The sequence below is a fragment of the Medicago sativa genome, chromosome 7 (genome assembly GCF_051527215.1).
Source record: "Medicago sativa cultivar Bolivia chromosome 7, Bolivia_mono, whole genome shotgun sequence".
In the NCBI taxonomy this organism is placed as follows: domain Eukaryota; kingdom Viridiplantae; phylum Streptophyta; class Magnoliopsida; order Fabales; family Fabaceae; genus Medicago; species Medicago sativa.
The window spans coordinates 50,356,631-50,377,758 of record NC_140755.1 but is presented as its reverse complement, the minus strand read 5'-3'; the positions used below and the strand labels follow the sequence as shown (position 1 = coordinate 50,377,758).

Here is a 21,128-nt window from a genome sequence, read left to right as displayed (position 1 = left end):
TTGAAATGCATATTTGTGGGTACTTTGTGTTCTTGAGCAAATTTGATGAGAAATGAATTTGTGGTGTTGAATTGTGCATGAATTTGTGTTCATTAGTTGTTGCTGATGATTGTTGAACTGTTGGAATCAAATTGGTGTGACTGGAATTGTTGTTTATGGATTTGTGAGGAGATTTGTGGTTGTGTTGGTGTTTTGAGAAAAAATTTATGAATTTGGTGAAATGAGTTGAATTGTTGGTTCTAATGCTTGATTCATGTTTGTTTCAGTGTATTGAACCTATATTGACCCATAAACACTTTCTGGAACTTGTTTTGGTGAATTGGGGGATTGAAAATTGGATTTTGGGATGAAAATGGGTTGGAACCCGAAACTGGATTTTTGAAATTCTGGGTAGGACGCTTAAGCGTGCAGAGGACGCTTAAGCGTGCTCACCAGCGTGCAGAAAGCGTGCTCCAAGCGAGCAACTTCCAGAGGCTACTGGAAGTTGGGCGCTTAAGCATGCAGAGGACGCTTAAGCGTGCAGCTCCCAGTTCTGCCATTTTTAAATCTTCGTTTTGTGCACGTGGGGACCAATCCGGGCTTTCTAAAATGTTTCTTTTGACTTAATTAACCTCTGTTTATACCTTTAATCCTACTGGAACATGGTTTGAATTGGTTTGGACTTGAATTTGTGAAATTCGTCTAACTTTTAGAAAAACGGTCCAAACGTCGATTTTTCCGAAAACTCGTTTTTCTCCAGAATTTGAAGTGGGATTAAAGTTGTATATTGTTTATATGATTTCTAAAAATGGTTGTGATTGGTTTCATCAAGTTTTAACTTGTTTTTCTTTTGAAAATGAGAATTTTTGTGAAATTTGAAAAGTGAGACGAACATTGGGATTTTCATGAATCCGTCGTATTTGGGCGATGAAATGCTTATGTAACCTCTACTGCACGCATATGTGACTTGTGAGAATGCATGGCATAGGTAATTGAGCTTGTTTACTTGGTTTTGACTTAAATGCTCAATAATTTTTAATGTTGTAACTTTAAGAGACGAATTTGATTGGAAATAATTTTTGAGAGCCAATTGCATATGAATCCTTTATGGATAGATGTTATACCTTATGTGAAGATGATTGGGGTGTATATATGTGACAACTATGTGTTGCTTGAATTATGGATGTTGTTGGTGATTGTATATATGCTAAGTGGTGGTGATTTGTTGTTGATTGCACATATACAAATATTGGTGATGCTGAGGTGATTTGTTTGTGTGAACATATGCATTGTAGTTGAGTCATATGTTCTTGCATTCATGACTGATGGTGGTGGATTTTATATCCAATTGAGGTGATTACGATGTTTTTGTTGCATCGGAGGTGACGACCTTGAGGTGATATGGTATCGCATGCATCTAGATGAGTCTAGAGCCATTGCATACATTGTTGGTGAATTGAAATACATTTGAATTGTGCTTGATGGTTGAATTTGTTAATTGTTTATTGACATGGTTGAAATTGTGATACGTGTATGATACACTTGTTGATATGAACTTGGAATGATGATATTGAATGGTCTTGAATGGTATGAGGGTCATGAATACTTGTGCATACATATATGATTTGTTATTCTTTATTCTTGAATATATCTTTCATTTCCAATGTTCTTGATTAAAACTTATATGGATTATGATGATGTAATGCTAACCCTCAGTGGTTTACCACCTGCCTTTCCGTATGGACGGGTAGATGGAATGCAGGGTGCTTAGATTGTGTCCTTGATGTTGCGGAGGAGCGGAGTTCCTCCTTTTTATGTGCAAGTGTCTAGATTAGGGCTCTGATCTAGGGTAGTACTTGCATGTTGGATTTTGTTTTGACTATGTAGTTTGGTGTTGAGACATTGATGTATCTGAGAGATGTATTTATTGTCATGAGATTTGGAGATGTTATTCAAATGATTATATATGTTCCGCTGCTATGTTTATGAGACTTGACAATTTATACATGCATGTCTTGTTTTTGTTTGATGACGTAGCATCTATTTCTAGAATATATTTGTATGTTCGCGCGTTTTACCGCTTATTAGAAGTAGGGTGTTACAATAATTAAGGCACGAACACAGATCACATTAAAAGTTTGTGAGATATTCTCAAGATATTCTCAACTTTGTGAGATTCATCAAAAAAAATTTCTTTTCTGATCTAGTAATCTTGAAACCAAGAATTATTTCAACTTTGTCTAGGTCTTTCTTATCAATGTTGTTGATAAACAATGATTCCACATGATTCATAACATTTTAAGATTTCCAGCAAAGAACATTATATTACAGCCATTATTTGATAATCAAAAGATGTGAAATTATTAGTCATTGTATCTAAGTTCATTAAGCTTCCAATTATTAGTTGTTGATATTTGTTTTGTGCAGATGATAAGCATTATAGGGCCCGCCTTATTTTATGCCTTCTAGGGACTGTTTGTGAGGTACCCAAGCAAAGTTTTTTTTTCTTTATTATTGAATACTAGACCTTGACCCGTGCACGGGTATTTTTTGTTTGTTTCAATTTTTTTGACAATATAAACATCAAATTGGATAAATGTATTTTGTATTAGATTTCAATAAATACTACAATTATATTATTGAATAATTCAAATTAAAATCATTTTCAATATCACAAATCAAGTTACATTCAGTCGAAAAAGAGTAGATAAGTAACTATTAAACATTCGAAAATACGATTTGGAATTGAAAGTGTCAATAGTAACCATTACAATTTAAAGCATGAGTGTGTTATTACTTAATGCCTTAAGTGTCTTATTATTTAAAGCATTGACAACCAAGTAAATTAACACAATCACAATAGGATTTCAAGCATCAACTTTCATCAAAACTGACACAATCACAATCCACAAAATCAAAATGAACAAAATAGCATTTATATCAAAATTAGTTTAGTGATCATACCATTAATAAGTTAGTATGGACGAAATATGCATCACAGTCGCAATTTTTAGGATAAATCGAAGGAAAAAAGGGAAGAAATGGATGGAAACCGCTGCCTTCTGGGTTGAGATCAAAGGAATAAGGGTTCAGAAACGTTCAATGTTCAATTCTGTAAAGAAAGAAAAAGGGATTAATTAGTTTTTTAATGAGGGTGTTTGGTATTGGATATGAGGTAGTGGAATCAAAATTATATCACAAAAACAAGTATTGGCTTAGTGGTTGGAGTGCTTACATGGAACTATAATGTTGTGGGTTTGAATCCTTGCGAAGAGTTTTTTCATAAAATTTTTTTAAACCCTCAAAAAAGGCGGGATTAGGTTAAACAGTGGCGGGATTAGGGTTAATCAGCACTGTTTAACATTTATATATACTAGAGTCTAACCCGTGCAATGCACGGGTTTTGTATATAAATATTATATTGATTGTACATTCAATACTATCCTACGAAACGACTGCAAAAAACAACAAAAAATGCAAAAATTACACTAATTTAAATTATTAAATTTATTTTCTTACCAAATAATATTACCAGGTTGTGTTCTTGAATTTCTTTTTTCTCAATCTTCATATTCGATTACATTCATGTTAAAAGAACAACTAAAATAAACAAATTGAAGAGTAAACATTTTTGAAAAGTCAGAGGGAGAAATCAAAGTAATGTTATAATCTAGTGTAGTAATTTTTGCAAATAAAAAGTCAGAATAAATAACTTCAAGTAATAATATATGAGAAACAAAGAGGCTGACAAAATTATCATCGGAATCAGTCAAATTATCAACAATTTTAAAAATACAACTTTAATATCGTAACACGTAGTAAGCATACACCAAGAAACTAATCCTAACCGCAAGGGCCGTTAATTCTATAAAAATGAAAAGGAAAATGAACTTTTATGTGGTAACTGAAATAAGAAGAAATATGAAAAGGAACTTTTATGTGGTAAACGACAGAAAATAATAACAACAACAAAAATAATAATAATAATAATAATAATAATAAATACTGCCATCAATAAAGGAACCATTAAAAATGAAAAGAAATTGTTATCAGAAAAGGAACCCCTAGGGCGTTTGCGTCTTTAAAAAAATGTTTTAGTATTGTGTTATATCAATTTTGGAAGCAACAATATTTCAATCAAAAAGGAAGTGACTTAGTGGGGAGAGTTGTAAAGTGTAGCCAAGAGGTACCTGGTTCGAATCCTTGAAAAAGTTTTTTTTTCATAAAAAATATTCAGACCCGCCAAAAAGGGCGGGATTAGGGTTAGGTCAGACTGTCTAACATTTATATATACTAGATCGCCGATCGCCGACCCGTGCTATCGCACGGGTCAATATGAGCTCAATAAATTAGAAATTTAGGAGTCCAACACCACATGAAAGACAATAAATTAAAACAATGTGAAATACTATAGCTATATTATCTAGGATAAGTATGGTTTATAATTAATGTTTTGCAATGATCATGCTTGTAGATAATGGTAAACCAAACATTATTAAGAGTCACTTGGTGTTAAAAGAATTAGTATTAAATCCAATGATGCCTTAAAGCATTGACTTGTTGGCATTCATTATTCTTCGGGTTCTTTCTTTCACAATATAACATTGGAACAAAATCATGTATAAATCAAGGATCAATACATTACATGTTGAGTACGCATAATAACCTCATAAAATAAGCGTAAAACTGCAAAAATAATTATAATGATTGTAGATTTCACCCACCTTAATGAAAGCCATCTAAGAACATAACCGGCCCATGTGTGCTCTTTCATTTCTACAGGGTATAAATGTTGTGAAGTCAACAATATAGACTTATCTATTTAATTAGAAAGTAGCCCCAATTGAAGAAATATTGACAGATGGGATGATAGCTGAGCACATGTTCTAACGACCACCAAGATTAGAACAAATTGCTTGCTACAAACCTGACTATGACCATTTTAGTCCAAAAATATCATATTACCTGCAGTCATAGCTCTTCTAAAATCAATACATTAATATGCAGGGTTAATATGCACATCGGATTCTCTTATATGCCACATACAGAGTTCAAAGAATTGGGTTCAGCTACTATGACAATCATATGCTGTAAATGGAAATTTATAGAATGATAATATAATCATCACAGGCCTATCTTATGTGAGAACTGCAAACAAATGTATAGATCTTGTTTTATGAGGTCTAAGGTGTTCTCAGGTTTAAATGCGCCATCCCTAAATCAATGAAATTTGGGTTGTGCAACTAAACAATATCTTTCAGTCGATTTATTTATGTATTTGTCAAGTAAACTTTAGCAACAATCTTCCAGTCAACTAAATGTTTGGGAGTGGCAATTATTTTCCACACATGGAAGACTGGGATCACATGTTCGAAGTGCGCTTGATACACAAACTATGTGCATTGATAGATGCAGAAAATTTATACCAGATGCTATAGAGAATCACATTGAAAACCAAATACTTATATTAATCAGATGAAACATACAGACACGGACACAACGCAGCTGGGTGCGAATACAAAATAAGCCAAACAATGCACTTCCAATGCATATCCCACATAGAAGACTGAAAGATAATTATGTAAAATGACGACAATATAAAAAAGGGTACATGAAAGTAGGGCATGGCTCAAACAATACATAAAAGAGCACATGCAAATAAAAGCAGTAAATATACCACATAGTTCACACTACAAACAAAGGACACAGACAGAAAGGCATTAAAAACCCAAACAAATAAAACATTCCATGATTTTTCAGCACTTAATTCAGAACACCAACGCAGACTGGGTAATTGATCTTTGAAGCTGAACTCTAGAGGCAGATCATTTTTGGCTCTTTTGTTGCGGACGCTTCGCCAGTCTCAACTTGAGTAGAATCAAGACCTTCAACGTTCCCTACTGCCCGTTTTCCTAGTGATTTGCTTGTCGGGCTTTCACCCAACTCGAAACTCTCGTCTTTGCTGTTTGAATCTCCGCCCTCAAATGACCTCCGCCGTGACTGCACCCACGCACATCGCCTGGTCTCCCTCATTCACTTCCTGGAAAATATACACCAGAAAATGCAATTCAAATAAAATACGAAGATACTTTTACAAACGTGATTTCGCAAAGAAAGGACAACTCTTACATCAAGACCTTCAAAATTGGCTTGGGAAAACTTTTATATATAGAATTACTTCAAAGACCGAAACCAAACCGTCGCAGTTACATTTTCTTTAGTTTTATAAGAAGACGCCGACGAACTTGGAGCATTGTTGGTCGTACTACAAAACTGTTTAGATGACGAAGTTATTCGCACCCTTTGTTGCTCTAATCGATCCCAATCTTTTCAGTCTCGCCAAACCTACAACAATCAACAAATTTCAACAAACAAAATAAAAAATTTGAGTGTCACAGACTGATCTTTAAACTATAACTATGTACAAACTATGAATTCAAACCAATAACTTCATTCCAATAGAAAAAAAAAACATGAATTCATTCCAAGCTTAGTCCACTGATCAATAAACTATGTACATAACATGTTAAAAGATAATCCAAATTTCTATGTAGAATGGTTGAATACAAAATGAATGGCCACATAGGAAAATCTAAATCACAAATGCAAATAACGGAGACCAAATAATTTTATAAGCATAAAAATGGCAAATGCATTGTAGAAGGAAAAGAGAAGAAGAAACAATCTACGAAGATGTTCGAAGGACATACCTTGACTTGTTGAAGGATTATCATTGATACCATCAAAAGATCTTGCATCATTTGCATACTAACCCAAAATAGGCTAAAAAAAAAAACAGAAAATATAATTCAAATCAATTATATGAGGGGGGACAAATACAGGAATAGAAAAGTTACAATGTCAATGGAAAGAAGAAAAATTGCTTAGATTTAGGAAAACCCCAATATGAAAATCCTAAAATTAACAAACAAACCAAACCCCATAAATTGTTTATACGTAAGATTACCTTGAATTGTATAATAAAATTGAAAATGAAAGTGTATGAAACATCGCAAGCTACCACTGAAATAAACCTTCATATCAAGAGATCTATTGATATGGGTTTTACGGCAAACTCCATTTCTGAGTGTCATCATCTCACCATCCGATCATGCAACCTCTCTCAAATGAAATTGAATAAAGAAAAAGACGATTAAACAGCAAGATCATGGAGAGAGAGCACTTACGGCAAGTAGCGATTGTTGTTATGAGTTTGTTGTAATGATATGATGCCACAGACGGTGGCGGTCGAGTCGACGACAGTGAGCGATGAGGGGAGAAATAAGACGGTGAAAGTTGGAGTGCCAAATGTTGAAGACTGGTGATGGTGGTGATACGGCGGAGATCCGCGGTGGTTCTGGCGGCAGGAGAGGACAGTGGCAATGGAAGAATGACCGGAAGTGAAGATAGTGAGGGTGGGAGGTGGAGAACGGTGAGGGTCAGAAGTAGAAGGTGGAGAACGGTGAGGGTCAGAAGTAGAACGGCTGAAAGCTTTCAAATTGCTGGGATATGTGAGAAGAATATGGAACGCAAAAGTTGTTTCTTTTGGTTTCTATTGTGTTGTTTGTGGCTTTTTTTCTCATCTTTTGTTACCATAGCTGTTTCGTAATTAAGGTTTAGGTCAGGGTTAAAACAGGTATTTTATTTGCTAGGGTTTAGGAAAAATTAGGGCTTCAAAATTGGCTTGGGACAACTTTTATATATAGAATAGATTAAGATATCTCGTGCTTTGGCTTGAAAGAGTAATTCTTCACAAAACCATGGTTTCTCACTTCATTGTTCATTATGTATCCTCTCACGGGTCCTATCGATCGTAGATAGCAAAATAAATTATTTTATAGATTTTTATTGATGTTAAATAAGTCATAGCAAAAATTTGTATTCTTATTTATTAATTTTGTTAGGTCTGCAGCAATTTAACCTAATATTTTCCCGCTCATTTGCTGTATTAGGTTAGCAGTAATTTAACCTTACAAATTCCATATAAAAAAATGCATCGCACCAATTTCATTCCTATCATGTTGGCTATATACTTATTCGTATGTCAATCCCTTTACAATAAACATGTGCGGAGCACGGGTTAAATATCTAGTTACCATTAAACATAATATGATAAACATTCATATTTTTTTGTCGCTCTAGTTTTGCAATGAGGTACTCTACTGTAGCGATGCCAAAAGTGATAGACTCAGAAAAAACAATTTAATATTTTTTTCTAGTTTTAAAGCCACATGTCTAATGCTAATAGAAAGACATTGAGATCTGCATTTCTAGTCGAAATGGAGTGAATATGATTCCATATGATACATTTATCATATCCTTCTTAAATCTCATTTTTGATGCAACAAAGAGATATGATAGGAAAATAAATCATTTTCCTATCATATCCTGACTTGCATTTATAATTTGTATCTTGAGTATAAGTTGACTTAGAAACTAACCAACATGATTAAGAATTTCACTCATTATTTAATTACATGTCATTTATAAAATATTTAATTAATTACGAGTGTAACTTGATCTCATTTAATTATTAAAATAAAATAATGATATCCTATTCGTTATCATGTGTGTATCAAACGAATGATAAAGTTAATTTTTATCATGTTCATATTATATCATATCTCTATCTAACTCTATATCCTAATTTGTTTCTATCCTATCTTAACCATCAAACATTTACTTTGTTTTTTTACCCAGCGTTGTCCGGGTTAGATATATTCAAGAAGACCAAAAAATTCTATGTAGAATATCCGCAAATAAAATTTATCGCGGATTAGTATGGGGAGAATACCTTAATTGGCACACACGAATAGAATAACATAAACCATCATAAATTTATAGATGCAGAGACCGATAAAATTCATTGGATTTAGTAAAAATATTAACATATACTTATAGAATAAAATTAACTTTTTTTAAGTTTCCGGACTCCCATAAATCTGTACCCGCTATTAAATTAATAAAATTATACAATTGTTGTGTTACATGAAAAATAATCTTCTTCTTTAAAAAAAATGAAAAATAATCTTCTCTTCATGAAATAAAATATAACTGGATCTCCTAATTAATCATTTTTGTTTGATTAATAATTTGTGAATACCTGCTTTGAAGTTGTTGAAGTTCATGGATAACATTGTTAATTATTAATTTTGAATTATATAAGGTGTGTTTGACACTCCTATATTTCTTAAAAGTCCAAAATATAAAATAATTAAACATTTGCAAACAATTTTTAATATACACAATAAACTTTAATTTGAAACACGTAAGAATTTCTTAAGAAAAATACCTCTATATAATTTAAATTTAGCCAATTGCAATATCAAAATAATTGGTACATCGGGATTTTAATACATAAAGCCAATAAATTGATTTTCTTATTCTTTCCACAGTGTGCACCTGAGTTTCTCCCCTCTCTGCAAATAAATTAAATTATAAATCACATAAATTTATCAATGTGGAACAAAAACATTAAATAAATTTTCTCAAGATCATCAAACTTCAAAGGCATATAATTGGCTGATGTAACGCCCTTATTAAATTTATCTAAAATATTTAGCATGTGCGTTAAACTTAGTACTGGATACATTAAAATTACAATAATATAAAAATTTCTGCACACGAATTTTTTTCTTCAACGCAGCGTTCCTTTTTCTCACCCCTCTCCTGCTACAATCATCCTTTAAAATCCATGTGCAGAAATTGATTCACGAATTGATTTTTGATGAAAACAAATTCATAAATTGATTCGATGCACCTAATGGAACTGATTCACAATCCTGTAAAAACAAGCTTCAATTGACTATGTCAAAAAAAAAAAATCCTATTTAATACTAACTATGTTATACACGCTTCCCTTCATCTTCTTTCTTCCTATGTGACTCCCATTTAACCTCTCCATTAATTGGATTCTATGGTGAATTAATTGCCTTTAAATCTCACTGTAAAAGGCTCAAGAACCCTTTGATTTGGGGAAATCATATTCAGATTTGAAAGCTCAAGAACCAATAATGGACACATATGAAAGCTTAATTGGATTCTATTGTTTTGAAATCTCAACTCAATCGCTCCTTAATTTAGTGTCAAAGATTAAATTTGATTCCCATGGGATTGAAGAAAAACTGAGCAGGGAAGATAGAAGCACGCATATGATACGAGAGAGGGAGAGAAAGCTGAAAGAGATGAGCACAGGAAAAGAAATATATCCATAGCCGTTTGATTAGATCGAAGGGTTGAGATTTAATCCTCTCATCCTCTCATAATAAAGAGTCCTCTCATTTGATATATATATATATATATATATATATATATATATATATATATATATATACACACACACACACATATATTTCCAACTGGCGGGAACCCAACTGACGGAGATACCGGACTCCTCTGATTATTGTGGGGTCATCCTCACGGATAGTGTCCGTTCCACCTGGCGGGAACCTTTCATATCCAACTGTCGGGATAGCGAAAGGCACAGCTTAAACATGCTTTAATATTATAACCTGAACTGACTTATAAATATGAATTAATCTCAACTCCACTACTAACGGGGAGTTAGGGAGTCATAACTTAACTTAATTGATTTTCTTACAACATGGATTACCCTCACCTCCACTACTGACGGGGAGTTAGAGAGTCGGGACTTAACTGATTTCTTTAAAATTTATAACTTTCATATCTTACATTCAATATAGCATATTCTGGGTATAAATTATACTTTAACATACTTATCTAAGTATGTCTCTGATTCTTTTCTGATAACAATTAGTTTCGGCTAACTAAGCCAAAGTTCCATAACTAAAATTCCTTTATTCCAATGATTGGAAATCTTCCCATGATTTGTTATTCATATCCAAATTCATTCTAAATGTACCCATTATTTCAATATGCAACGATTCTTATGCTAGCGCCTAAGTTGAAGGATTGCATAACATTCTTTACTAGATGTTTATAAAAAATAAGTTTAACAAATTTAGCCGAACAATGGCCAATTCATATTCAACAAATATTCGATTCCAAGTGGTAAAAGAATTAAAATAAACTAGTCACTAATATATATCATAATCAAATGTCAATTTTTCCAAAGTTATATGAATATATATATATATATATATATATATATATATATATATATATATATATATATATCGAATATTTGCCTTGATTCCATCCTCCAATATTTTTTTTTTTTTTTGACAAATCCATCCTCCAATATTAGAGCTAGTAAAGACATGCACATTAACATAAAAGGGTAAAAAACATATTGGTGAATCTACATAATAATCTCGAAAGGAGAAAACATAACGTCACATCTCATGTACCTCAGGTCCTAAAACATACACAAAAGAATTCCAACAGTCATAGATTACAAACTTTATCCGTACTTGCACTTGAAGGAAAAAGTTTTGTAGGTGGAGTACAGAGTAATGAAGAACGTTCACAGTTGTTAAAATGGCTCTAATCCCGAAAACAAACCCCAGCAGTGCTAACAGGATAGACACAAAACAAGAACACATACAGGTGATGCCCAAGACGCATAACTGCTGATGCTAAAGCATCAATAAAAATAGTACGCCTAAGTTTTGTTAAATAGCGGCTATAGTGGTTCTATAGCAGAACTATTGCATAGAGGAACGTAAACAAATCACTACTGCGCCTGACAGCATCAATTGGAATCACTCGAATTTTTCTCCGTGCAATCAGCTTCCCAAGTGACTTATTCATTCTATTATACCTCTTGCAGCTCCTGAGTGTAACTGGAAATGGATTTGACAGGAACCAATATTACCACCTTAGTTTGGGAAGCACTTCATTTCACATATGTGTGTTTCTTAATTAATAATGGATCATTCAGTTTGGTTAAAAAATTGTTTGGTACTTGTCATCCTCTCACGAACTTAGAACTTATTTTTATGAGCTCGTATTGCTTTTTAATAAGCTAATTCAAGTAGTTTATATCTTAAAGTTTATATCTTATCACTTTTTTATCACAATTTTACCTTTGCATTTTTTATTGAAAAAGTTAATATTAACTTTACTTTGCTTTATTGAATTCTATTTTGGACCTTTCCAAATTGTACGCGCCATAGGAAAGGTTGCATATGAGCTCCGACTTCGAGCAGATGCTAAGATTCATACTGTATTTCACATCTCAAAACTCAAGCACTTTCATGCTAAGATTCATCCTGTATTGCACAGACCAGAAATTGTTGGCACCCGCCTGGGCTTGAAACCTCTACGCGCGCTGGGCTCGAGAGTATTGCAGAAAGGAACTCAGCGTCAAGTTTTGGTCCAATGGGAGGGGTTACCTGACACCGACAACACGTGGGAAAATGCAGGTTATTTTCGCGAGACGTGTCCTAGTTTTATTTAGGGTTCTTTCTTGGTTTACAAAAGTACAATGTGTTTTCTTAAATGAAAAACGTACAGAAGAAAAAACCAAAACTTTTTCACTTGCTTTCATCAATATTGAATCAAAACCAATTTTGTACGCTATAAAAAAATACCATACCACTGAGTTTTTGGGTTACATCATTTCAGTGTTTAACAGATTCGAGTTGTTCTGTCACCTCTGATATGATTCATATCAGAGAAGAACCTGTTGTATCCTGGGAGGATATATGCTTATGAGGCGGATAAATCCCTAAGGACAGTGACTTTGTCACGCCTCAGGTTATATATCTGTTTACTAGGTTTTCTCTGATTTGATTTGTGAAGATTTTGATGGAGTTTTTTCGGCAACCAAATTCGATAAATTTCTTGCTCTCTATTTTACTTTGTTATTATTAGTCATCTTTATTTGTTATTATATTTCTCTTTAATTTCTTTATTTTGGACATTTTTATGCCTAATTTTACAACATACCTGACACCGACAACACGTGGGAAAATGCAGGTGATTTTCGCGAGACTTATCCTAGTTTCAACTTTGAGGACAAAGTTGTCCCTGAAGAGGATGGCAATGATACAATGCTGAACCATGCTGACAAATCCAATACAACAATTGGGTCAACTATACCAGTTTTGAGAAGGTCAACCCGAGAGAGAAAGGATCGTTATCGGAGGGGTGACTATCACTTATTCTAGAAGCTGCATGCTGGCATAGGCACATTCAAATCTCTTTAATTCTGCATATCTTTCTGTTAGCATCTTTTTGTTATTTAATCACAGTACACCTGGCGTGTGATCCAGGATTGTAGGAAACTTATATAATGTTTTTTTTTTTGAAGAAAAGGTGCTTATAGCATTTCATTTATAATAATGTGTTCAATACATCGAGGTATATGATAATAAACTTTGGGACTAGCTGATAATGTGGCAACCCCCGCCAACGTGTGAGCCACCTCATTTGCTTGTCGCCTGTTGAACTCAACCTTGGAGTTTGTAAAATGAGCTTGAAACAAATGTCGACAAGCCGAAAGAATATGGCCCGTCTCAGTCACATCCATCCGGCTTTGATTAAAGGCATCAGTGATGCTTTTGGAATCGGAGCAGAAATCTACGGAATCAAAAGCCATGTCGCTTAGCCATTCCAATGCGTGATATAGTGCCAAAGATTCACCCGTATCAACTGAGAGCTTCGGAGAAATTGGAATGACTTTTGCTAAGATAAAAGTGCCAAACTCGTCTCGGATACAAACACCAATTCCTGTTCTGTTGAGCTGTTCGGAGAATGCTGCAACCATGTTGCATTTTACTCTACCTCGAGAGGGTGGCTGCCAACGAGTTTGAGCTGTGTTGTGTGCATTAGCAGCTGCTGTACCAGAAGTGTGAATTGTGTGCCTTTGTTGCATTATACTACTGAGGAGTGGTGCAGACCTGTTCTGCTGCTGTCATAAGCTGCTGCCCGCGTATTACTTAGAGTCGGAGAGAGATTATTAGCGAAATTCCAATCCTCCAACAATCGAACAGCACGCTCCACTACTTGAGCCACAGTTTCCTTCACATCTTGCCATAACTTAAGGTTTCTGTGCTTCCAAATGCTCCATATTGTAGCAGCAAAACGTTGGGAATCCGCAGAGGACAGAACCTGTAGCAGCTGAAACATGGTTTCGCTTGCAGTTCCGGTGTGGATTTGCGCCTGGTTAATTGACTCCCAAAGACCACTACGCTGCCAAACCTGCACAGCCAAAGAACATTCAAAAAAGACATGGTTCAGGTCTTCAAACAAAGCCTCACAAGAGACACAATTCATCGGACAATGCACCCCTTTGTCCTGTAATCTGACACGCGTAGGCAGACAGCCCCGACAAATTCGCCAACATAAATTCTTGATTTTTGGGGGACACTTCAAACGCCAGATACCTGACCAATAGCCCTGTCGGTGTAGATGTGTTGAGTCAATTAAATCCTCTACGCACAGTCTTAATATAATGTTAAGTCAATATAATGTTAAGTCTTAATCATTGAATGATATTGAAAAATTAGTCCAATTCTCTCTTTGTTAAATTCTTCCCTTCTGTCTATATTTTCTTGTGTTCATTCCTACTCTAAACGAGGAAATTATCCCAAATCCTAACACAAGAGCATAACAAATAAGAGTAAGGAAGCCCTATATTCTTCCTGCTGAGAAAGGAAAAACCAACCCAAGACAAGCATATGTAAAGAAGAATAATCTCAAAAAGGAGTAAATCCATAAATCTGGACAATGTGAGTCAACAATGAAAGACAGAAAAACACAGAATTGATAATCTGAATAGTGATTGTCAAATTGCTCAAAAAACATTGTATTATTAAATGTTATGGAACAAAAAGAAATTAAATAATCTTGAGGTTTTCGCTGTTATTAACTCTCACTGTCAACAACTGACATAAATCCCTACAAAAAGACATTTTTCTTGGGGATTTTACCAAACACCTAATCGAGAGGAAGGTTTCTTGTACCACTACCCAAAAAATGTGAGAGATTTTTCTTTTTCTCTCTCTACAAAAGCCGTCTATTCCCCTTCCCTCCAAACCCACAAACATAGCCTTAAGAAATTAAGTAATTGAACAAGAGCCGTTATTATCTTTTGATGTTAGTTATGCTGATCGTTGTTTCGATCAAATTTCCATCTAGCTGTAAATTTCCTCAACTTGTAAAGTCTGAAAAACACATAATTCATAATACGATAGCGATCGTTAAATTGAATGAAAAATGACCATTACTGTATTATTAAATGTTATGTAACCTAAAGCAAAATGTGAATTGTGAAATAATCTCTACCATATTCATTATCAATTGAAGAATAATATCCAATTATATTTGACATAAAAGAAGAATTAGGAGAATTAATAAAACCATAACAAACACTACTTTTTTCTGAAAAAGCTAAGAAAATATATTAAACGAACGAAAAATGTTTCTCTGACACAAGGCGTATCAGAGACAGTGGCGGATCTTGCCTGAAATATTAGGGGGAGTGAAAAATACTAACATAAAAATCATATACAATTTTACGAGTGAGTGGCAGTGGATAAGAGATTCTTGGAGGTGCCAATCTAGTTGGGTCCATGCTTCTCTTTGATGTTTTTCTCACTTTTGCTTCATCGAAAAAGAAAAAAATATAACTCGTTTAACATTAGTTTAATCTTTTAATTGTTCACTTTAAAAACTATCTCAAATGGAGCGATTCTTCAAATGGAGCAAATAAGATTGCAGAAAAGCATGAGAGCACCGTTAATACCCATTTTTAGTTTTGGTATATTATATGTTGATGTTATTTAAGTTATAATATTTTATTTGATGAAATATTAATACGTAATTATATAATTGTAGCGGTAAAAACCAAATCAACGGATAGAATTCAAACGACACTTATTCATATCAAATTTGTTCAAGACAACAATTAAAATCGAATTGTTACAGCTTGGCTGTGATGACGTTTAATGTAGGTGCCTAGGTTGGTTCCCAGGTTTTCACCTGAAAATTGATTTCAATAATCAACTATAGTAAAGTAGGAAACAACCTATGAATGTACGAAGAAACATGCCTTAAACATCATAATAATATGATATTATCTGTCAATCAAAATAAAAACGGAAAATAAGCAGCCTGCTTCAGTTCTTTGATCAAAACATGGTAGCATTAACAGTTGATGAGGACCTCTTTGTATGAGCATGATCAATGACTTTGCTTATGGTGATCCTGCTTGGTCCAAAAGTAACAAAGTTGATTAAATTGCTATAAAACCATGATCATTATTTACAGGTAGTATTTTTAAACAGGTATGACACATTATATGACATGGCTAAATATCCATTAGATCAAGCAGTAAACTAGGTTAATGTAGCATGTTCATTTGGATTCCATGCAGTTGGGTTTTTCCATTCGTTTGGTTAAAATCAAACAATAATTTATTCGAACTTGATTTTCTGAATTATAAAACAAAAATTACTTGAATGTCTGATTTTGCAGTGTATACTATTCATTTCTATATCTCCTTATCATCTAGATGATAAGGAGATATAGAAATGAATAGTATACACTGCAAAATTAGAGATCTACAATCTCTAATTTTTTCTCTGTAGTTTACTTGAATGTTTTATTTATGTCAGCTAAATAGTTGCAAGCATTTATGTGCATGTGCGTGTATAGGTATGAAATTGGTCTACTGTTACCAATCTTAAAAAAGAAAAAGATACCATACATACACTTAAAAGCTCAAAATTAAAACAGTAAATAAAATTGAAAGAATTCGTAAGCTAATAACCAAAGTTCACTGTTACCAATATTTAAACCCAAATACAAAGCGAATAAACTTGAGAGCCAAATGAGTATGAACAAAAACAGAGCAAGCATCTATATGTTCAAGAATCAAGATATATATCGGGGAAACTATAATATCATAATGATCACACAGTTTATTGTAAACCAAAATAGATAATCATCGAACAAAAACTTACTTTCAGGAAGTCGACACCAAGCTTTCAACATATCCCTTGGCATTGGACCAACTGATTTTTTTGTTACTTTTAATTCTCTTTACTCTATTATATCTCCAATTATAGACAATTACTTGGTCTCTACGATTGATTGCAAATATCACACTATCACCATTCTCGGAAACACACAATGGACATACAATCAATTCACGATTAAAATGAGTCTCCAACCCACAAAGTTTATAGTGCATTTGAAGATTTGAATAACTAATTTTATGGAATTGAACCCAAGACTCTTCAACTCCAAACTCCCTCATTTGCCACATGACAAAATGGGTTCCCTTGAAATCATAAGAAAAACAAAGACAATCCATCAACACAGAAAGAGTTGGACAAGAAATTTGAGAACAATATAAGTCTTCATCACAACATCGAGGTAGCATCGATTGTCTATATGTTTCTGTCCCCAAATCAAGCGAGATTATCACAAATTGTTCAATTGTAAGATTCTTCAAATGACAATAATATCGTTGACGGGCAAACCAATTAGTACTATTGTTAAAATAAACTCCATCCTTGGCAAAAAAACACAAGCGATGATCCACGCATACCACAGGAAAACAATCAATATCTCTCCAAACATTATCACCCAATGTAAAAACTCTTACCACGGTTGTAATAAGGTCGCCATCCCTTTTCCAACATAACAACACCACCTTGTAAGTGTCGGTTGAATTATCATAACCAAATGCAAACTTACCAACATCATAGTCTTTGTGACAACAGCTTAAAGAGACTAATGTTTCAGATTTTGTCCTTGTGGCGGGGTTCCAGAAACAGAAGGAGTGGTTGGTATACCCAGCAGCGAAAGAACAACTTTGCAAGCAGACCAATCCATTGCATGAACCAACAATCCCACCGTCGTCCTTGAAATTGAATCGGTAGTAAGGATCGTCGTCGGGAAGGGTTATGGAATTCGAAGTAGTTTCCAGCAAACGAGAGGTCGGTACTGCCCTACAATCGTCGGAACCTTCAGACTTGTTTGCGAGAATTGCAAGGTGAGTCATTCGCGTAGATTGCTTCTTAAGGTGCATTTTCTGGAAGACACGATCAGAGAATAAGGTTTTCCAGGACCTGCAGACGCACTTCATCCGCATCAGATATTTCACTTCAAGGAACGATAGGACTTCCACAATAAGTTCATCAGGGAGGATTACTGGCAGAACCGCCACTTGGTGCAAAGAAGGGATATTCATCAGAACTATGCGGTTGTCGAAAGTGAAACCTTTCGAAACCCTATCTAGCTTTTATTGTTGTTGTTCATATATATATATATATATATATATATATATATATATATATATATATATATATATATATATATATATATATATATTTAACACAAGGATACAATCGGCATATATATATATATATATATATATATATATATATATATATATATATATATATATATATATATGCCGATTGTATCCTTGTGTTAAAGGAAAAACATTGTTCAAAATATTAATATACAATAGTTATTTATTCATTTATTAGTATTATATATTGGATTATTGCTTGTTGGTTTTAAATCTTATATATTGCATTAATTTAATATATTTTTTTGACTATCATTAATTTAATATATAGTATTACTAAAATATATTAATTTTTTTAAAGGAAGAGATATTAATTCAATATTGAGTAACAAAATATTTCAAATCAAGTAGCAAAATATATTAGATTGCAAACCAAAATATTTTCGATTGTCCAACAATATTTTCGATTGTCCAACAAAATATTTCATATTACGTTCCAAAATATTTTTTTTGGTGGTGGCTGGGGTTTGAACCCCGGACCTTGCATATTTTATGCAATGTCCTTACCAACTGAGCTAAGCTCACGAGGACAATATTTTAGCAAAATGAAAACATTTTCTAATAATGAATAAATTAATTATATAATTCCAAGGTGCAACACAAGGACTTCCCAGGAGGTCACCCATAATTATTTAATTCCAAGGTGCAACACAAGGACTTCCCAGGAGGTCGTTCCAAAATATTTTAGCAAAATGAAAACATTTTCTAATTTATATTTTCTAATAATGAATAAATTAATCATTTGCAACACAAGGACTTCCCAGGAGGTCAATGAATAAATTCCAAGGTGCAACACAAGGACTTCCCAGGAGGTCACCCATAATTATTTAATTCCAAGGTGCAACGCAACACAAGGACTTCCCTGGAGGTCAATGAATAAATTCCAAGGTGCAACACAAGGACTTCCCAGGAGGTCACCCATAATTATTTAATTCCAAGGTGCAACACAAGGACTTCCCAGGAGGTCACTCATCCTAGTACTATTCCAAGGTGCAACACAAGGACTTCCGAGGAGGTCACCCATCCTAGTACTACTCTCGCCCAAGAACGCTTAACTGCGGAGTTCTGATGGGATCTGGTGCATTAGTGCTGGTATGATTGCACCTGAAAGTAAAGGGTTGCAATTGTATATATGCATTCCAAAGTTTATTTTTCATAAAAGACGTCAAATTACGCTAATTAAAGAATAGAGTATTAGGTTGCGTTAATTAACGACAAAAATGAAATACAATCGAAATTTATTATTTTATTGGAAGTTAAAATTAAAAATTGGCAAATTAATTTAATTTAAGCTTTGCCAATTATATATATATATATATATATATATATATATTGCAACAAATTAATTAATTAACAAAAAAAAATGAAATACAATCGAAATTTAGTATTTTATTGGAAGTTAAAATTAAAAATTGACAAATTAATTTAATTTAAGCTTTGCCAATTATATATATATATATATATATATATATATATATATATAAATCGCAACAAATTAATTTAATTTAAAAATTTAATTTAAGCTTTGCCAATTATATATATATATATATATATATATCCAAAATAGAACATTGAGTTTAGTCTTTCAAAGAGTGTGTAGAAAGTGTTGTGAAAAGTGAATCATACCTTGAGGGTTAAGCAAGTTCATCCTTATATAGGCGCGCGTTGGTCATTACCGTCTCCGAGTTCTGCGTCGTGTGATTAGGGACGGTTAAAGGACACGTGTAGGGTGATCCTCGCGTGGGGGAGCGCTCTTGTGCGGTGCACTTGAGCTGGCGTGTTACTTCAGGCGCCGAGCCTTAAGGCGGTGTAAGTTATGCCATGTGTCAACGTGTGATTGGTCTTCTGACCGGTCCAGAACAACATGCCCCCCAAGCCGTTTATGCCATCAAAGAGATCCAGTACACCAAAAGGCTACCATCAAAGGGATAACATGCTTTGAAAAATGTCACACGAAATAATTCAAACAATGTTGGAGAAAATGTGAGAATTTCAGTATATAAATCAACAAATTATACCAAAGCAAGCTTTATTTAGAATTTTGTTGTAAGAAATTATTAAAGATTTTAAATTTATATGAATTTCTTAAAAAATCTAATAATTACCTTCAGAACAATGTCAAATTATATACCTTGCTGGGAGACTGTAAATCTAACAACCTCTTCGTAAAAGTTAGATGTTACATTCAGAACATTAATGGTACTCATCAGAATTGGATCACTATCATGAATCAGTGGTCACTCATCAGAATCACTATTTCTAATTGCACAATATGTGAACCAATCATTGTGTGCCACTTCTGCAAACTTGTGTACTATCTCATTTGTTCTCATTTGCCTTCACTCCACCAAATCGTCATACTATATATTTCTAACTGCGAGATAAATTCCTGCCACGAAAACCACTAGCCACCGCATCAGAGATCAACTGAGAAGTCTACTAACACAAATCTATACTACAAAGCGGAGGTTTAGTTTGGCGTGGCTTTGCTTTACAGTGGTGCCACGGCTATTGCAGTCTACGTTAGAAAGAATCATATTCTAGATGTGTAGACGCAATACTCTCTTTCCCTTTTTCTTTTTCTGATTCTCTTTTCGTTGGACTTTTTTGTGCAGAGGGCGTTTACTTAACGTTCTGTCAACTACGTTAGCTCTTGAGGGACGTGTGTATCATTAGTTAAAACAATTAAGGTAGGAGATTGTTCATTTTAAAACTAGATGGGTTTCGGTGTCATTAAAAGAGACTTTAAGGGAGTCACACTTCGGTGTTGAAATTATAAGACTAGTCACACTTCGGTGTTGAAATTAGAAGACAAACTTCATATAAAAGTTCAGATTCTATTACAAAACCACAAATCTAGGTTAGTACAAAAATATACTCAGAATCAACAAAGAAAGTA

General features: G+C 33.7%; 2 protein-coding genes and 1 pseudogene across 2 annotated transcripts; all 3 read right to left on the bottom strand.

Moving 5' to 3' along the window:
- Positions 1-13,779: 13,779 nt before the first annotated feature.
- Positions 13,780-14,181, bottom strand: LOC146906493 (uncharacterized). Its single transcript, XM_085728853.1, has one exon. It carries the CDS (start codon positions 14,179-14,181, stop codon positions 13,780-13,782), a length of 402 nt encoding a protein of 133 aa, XP_085584979.1.
- A 2,692-nt stretch (positions 14,182-16,873) lies between these two features.
- Positions 16,874-18,143, bottom strand: LOC146906492 (F-box/kelch-repeat protein At3g23880-like). Its single transcript, XM_085728851.1, has one exon. The coding sequence runs from the start codon at positions 18,104-18,106 to the stop codon at positions 16,874-16,876; it is 1,233 nt and encodes a 410-aa protein (XP_085584977.1). The 5' UTR covers positions 18,107-18,143.
- Positions 18,144-19,216: 1,073 nt separating this feature from the next.
- Positions 19,217-19,335, bottom strand: LOC146906491 (5S ribosomal RNA; annotated as a pseudogene).
- Positions 19,336-21,128: the final 1,793 nt, after the last annotated feature.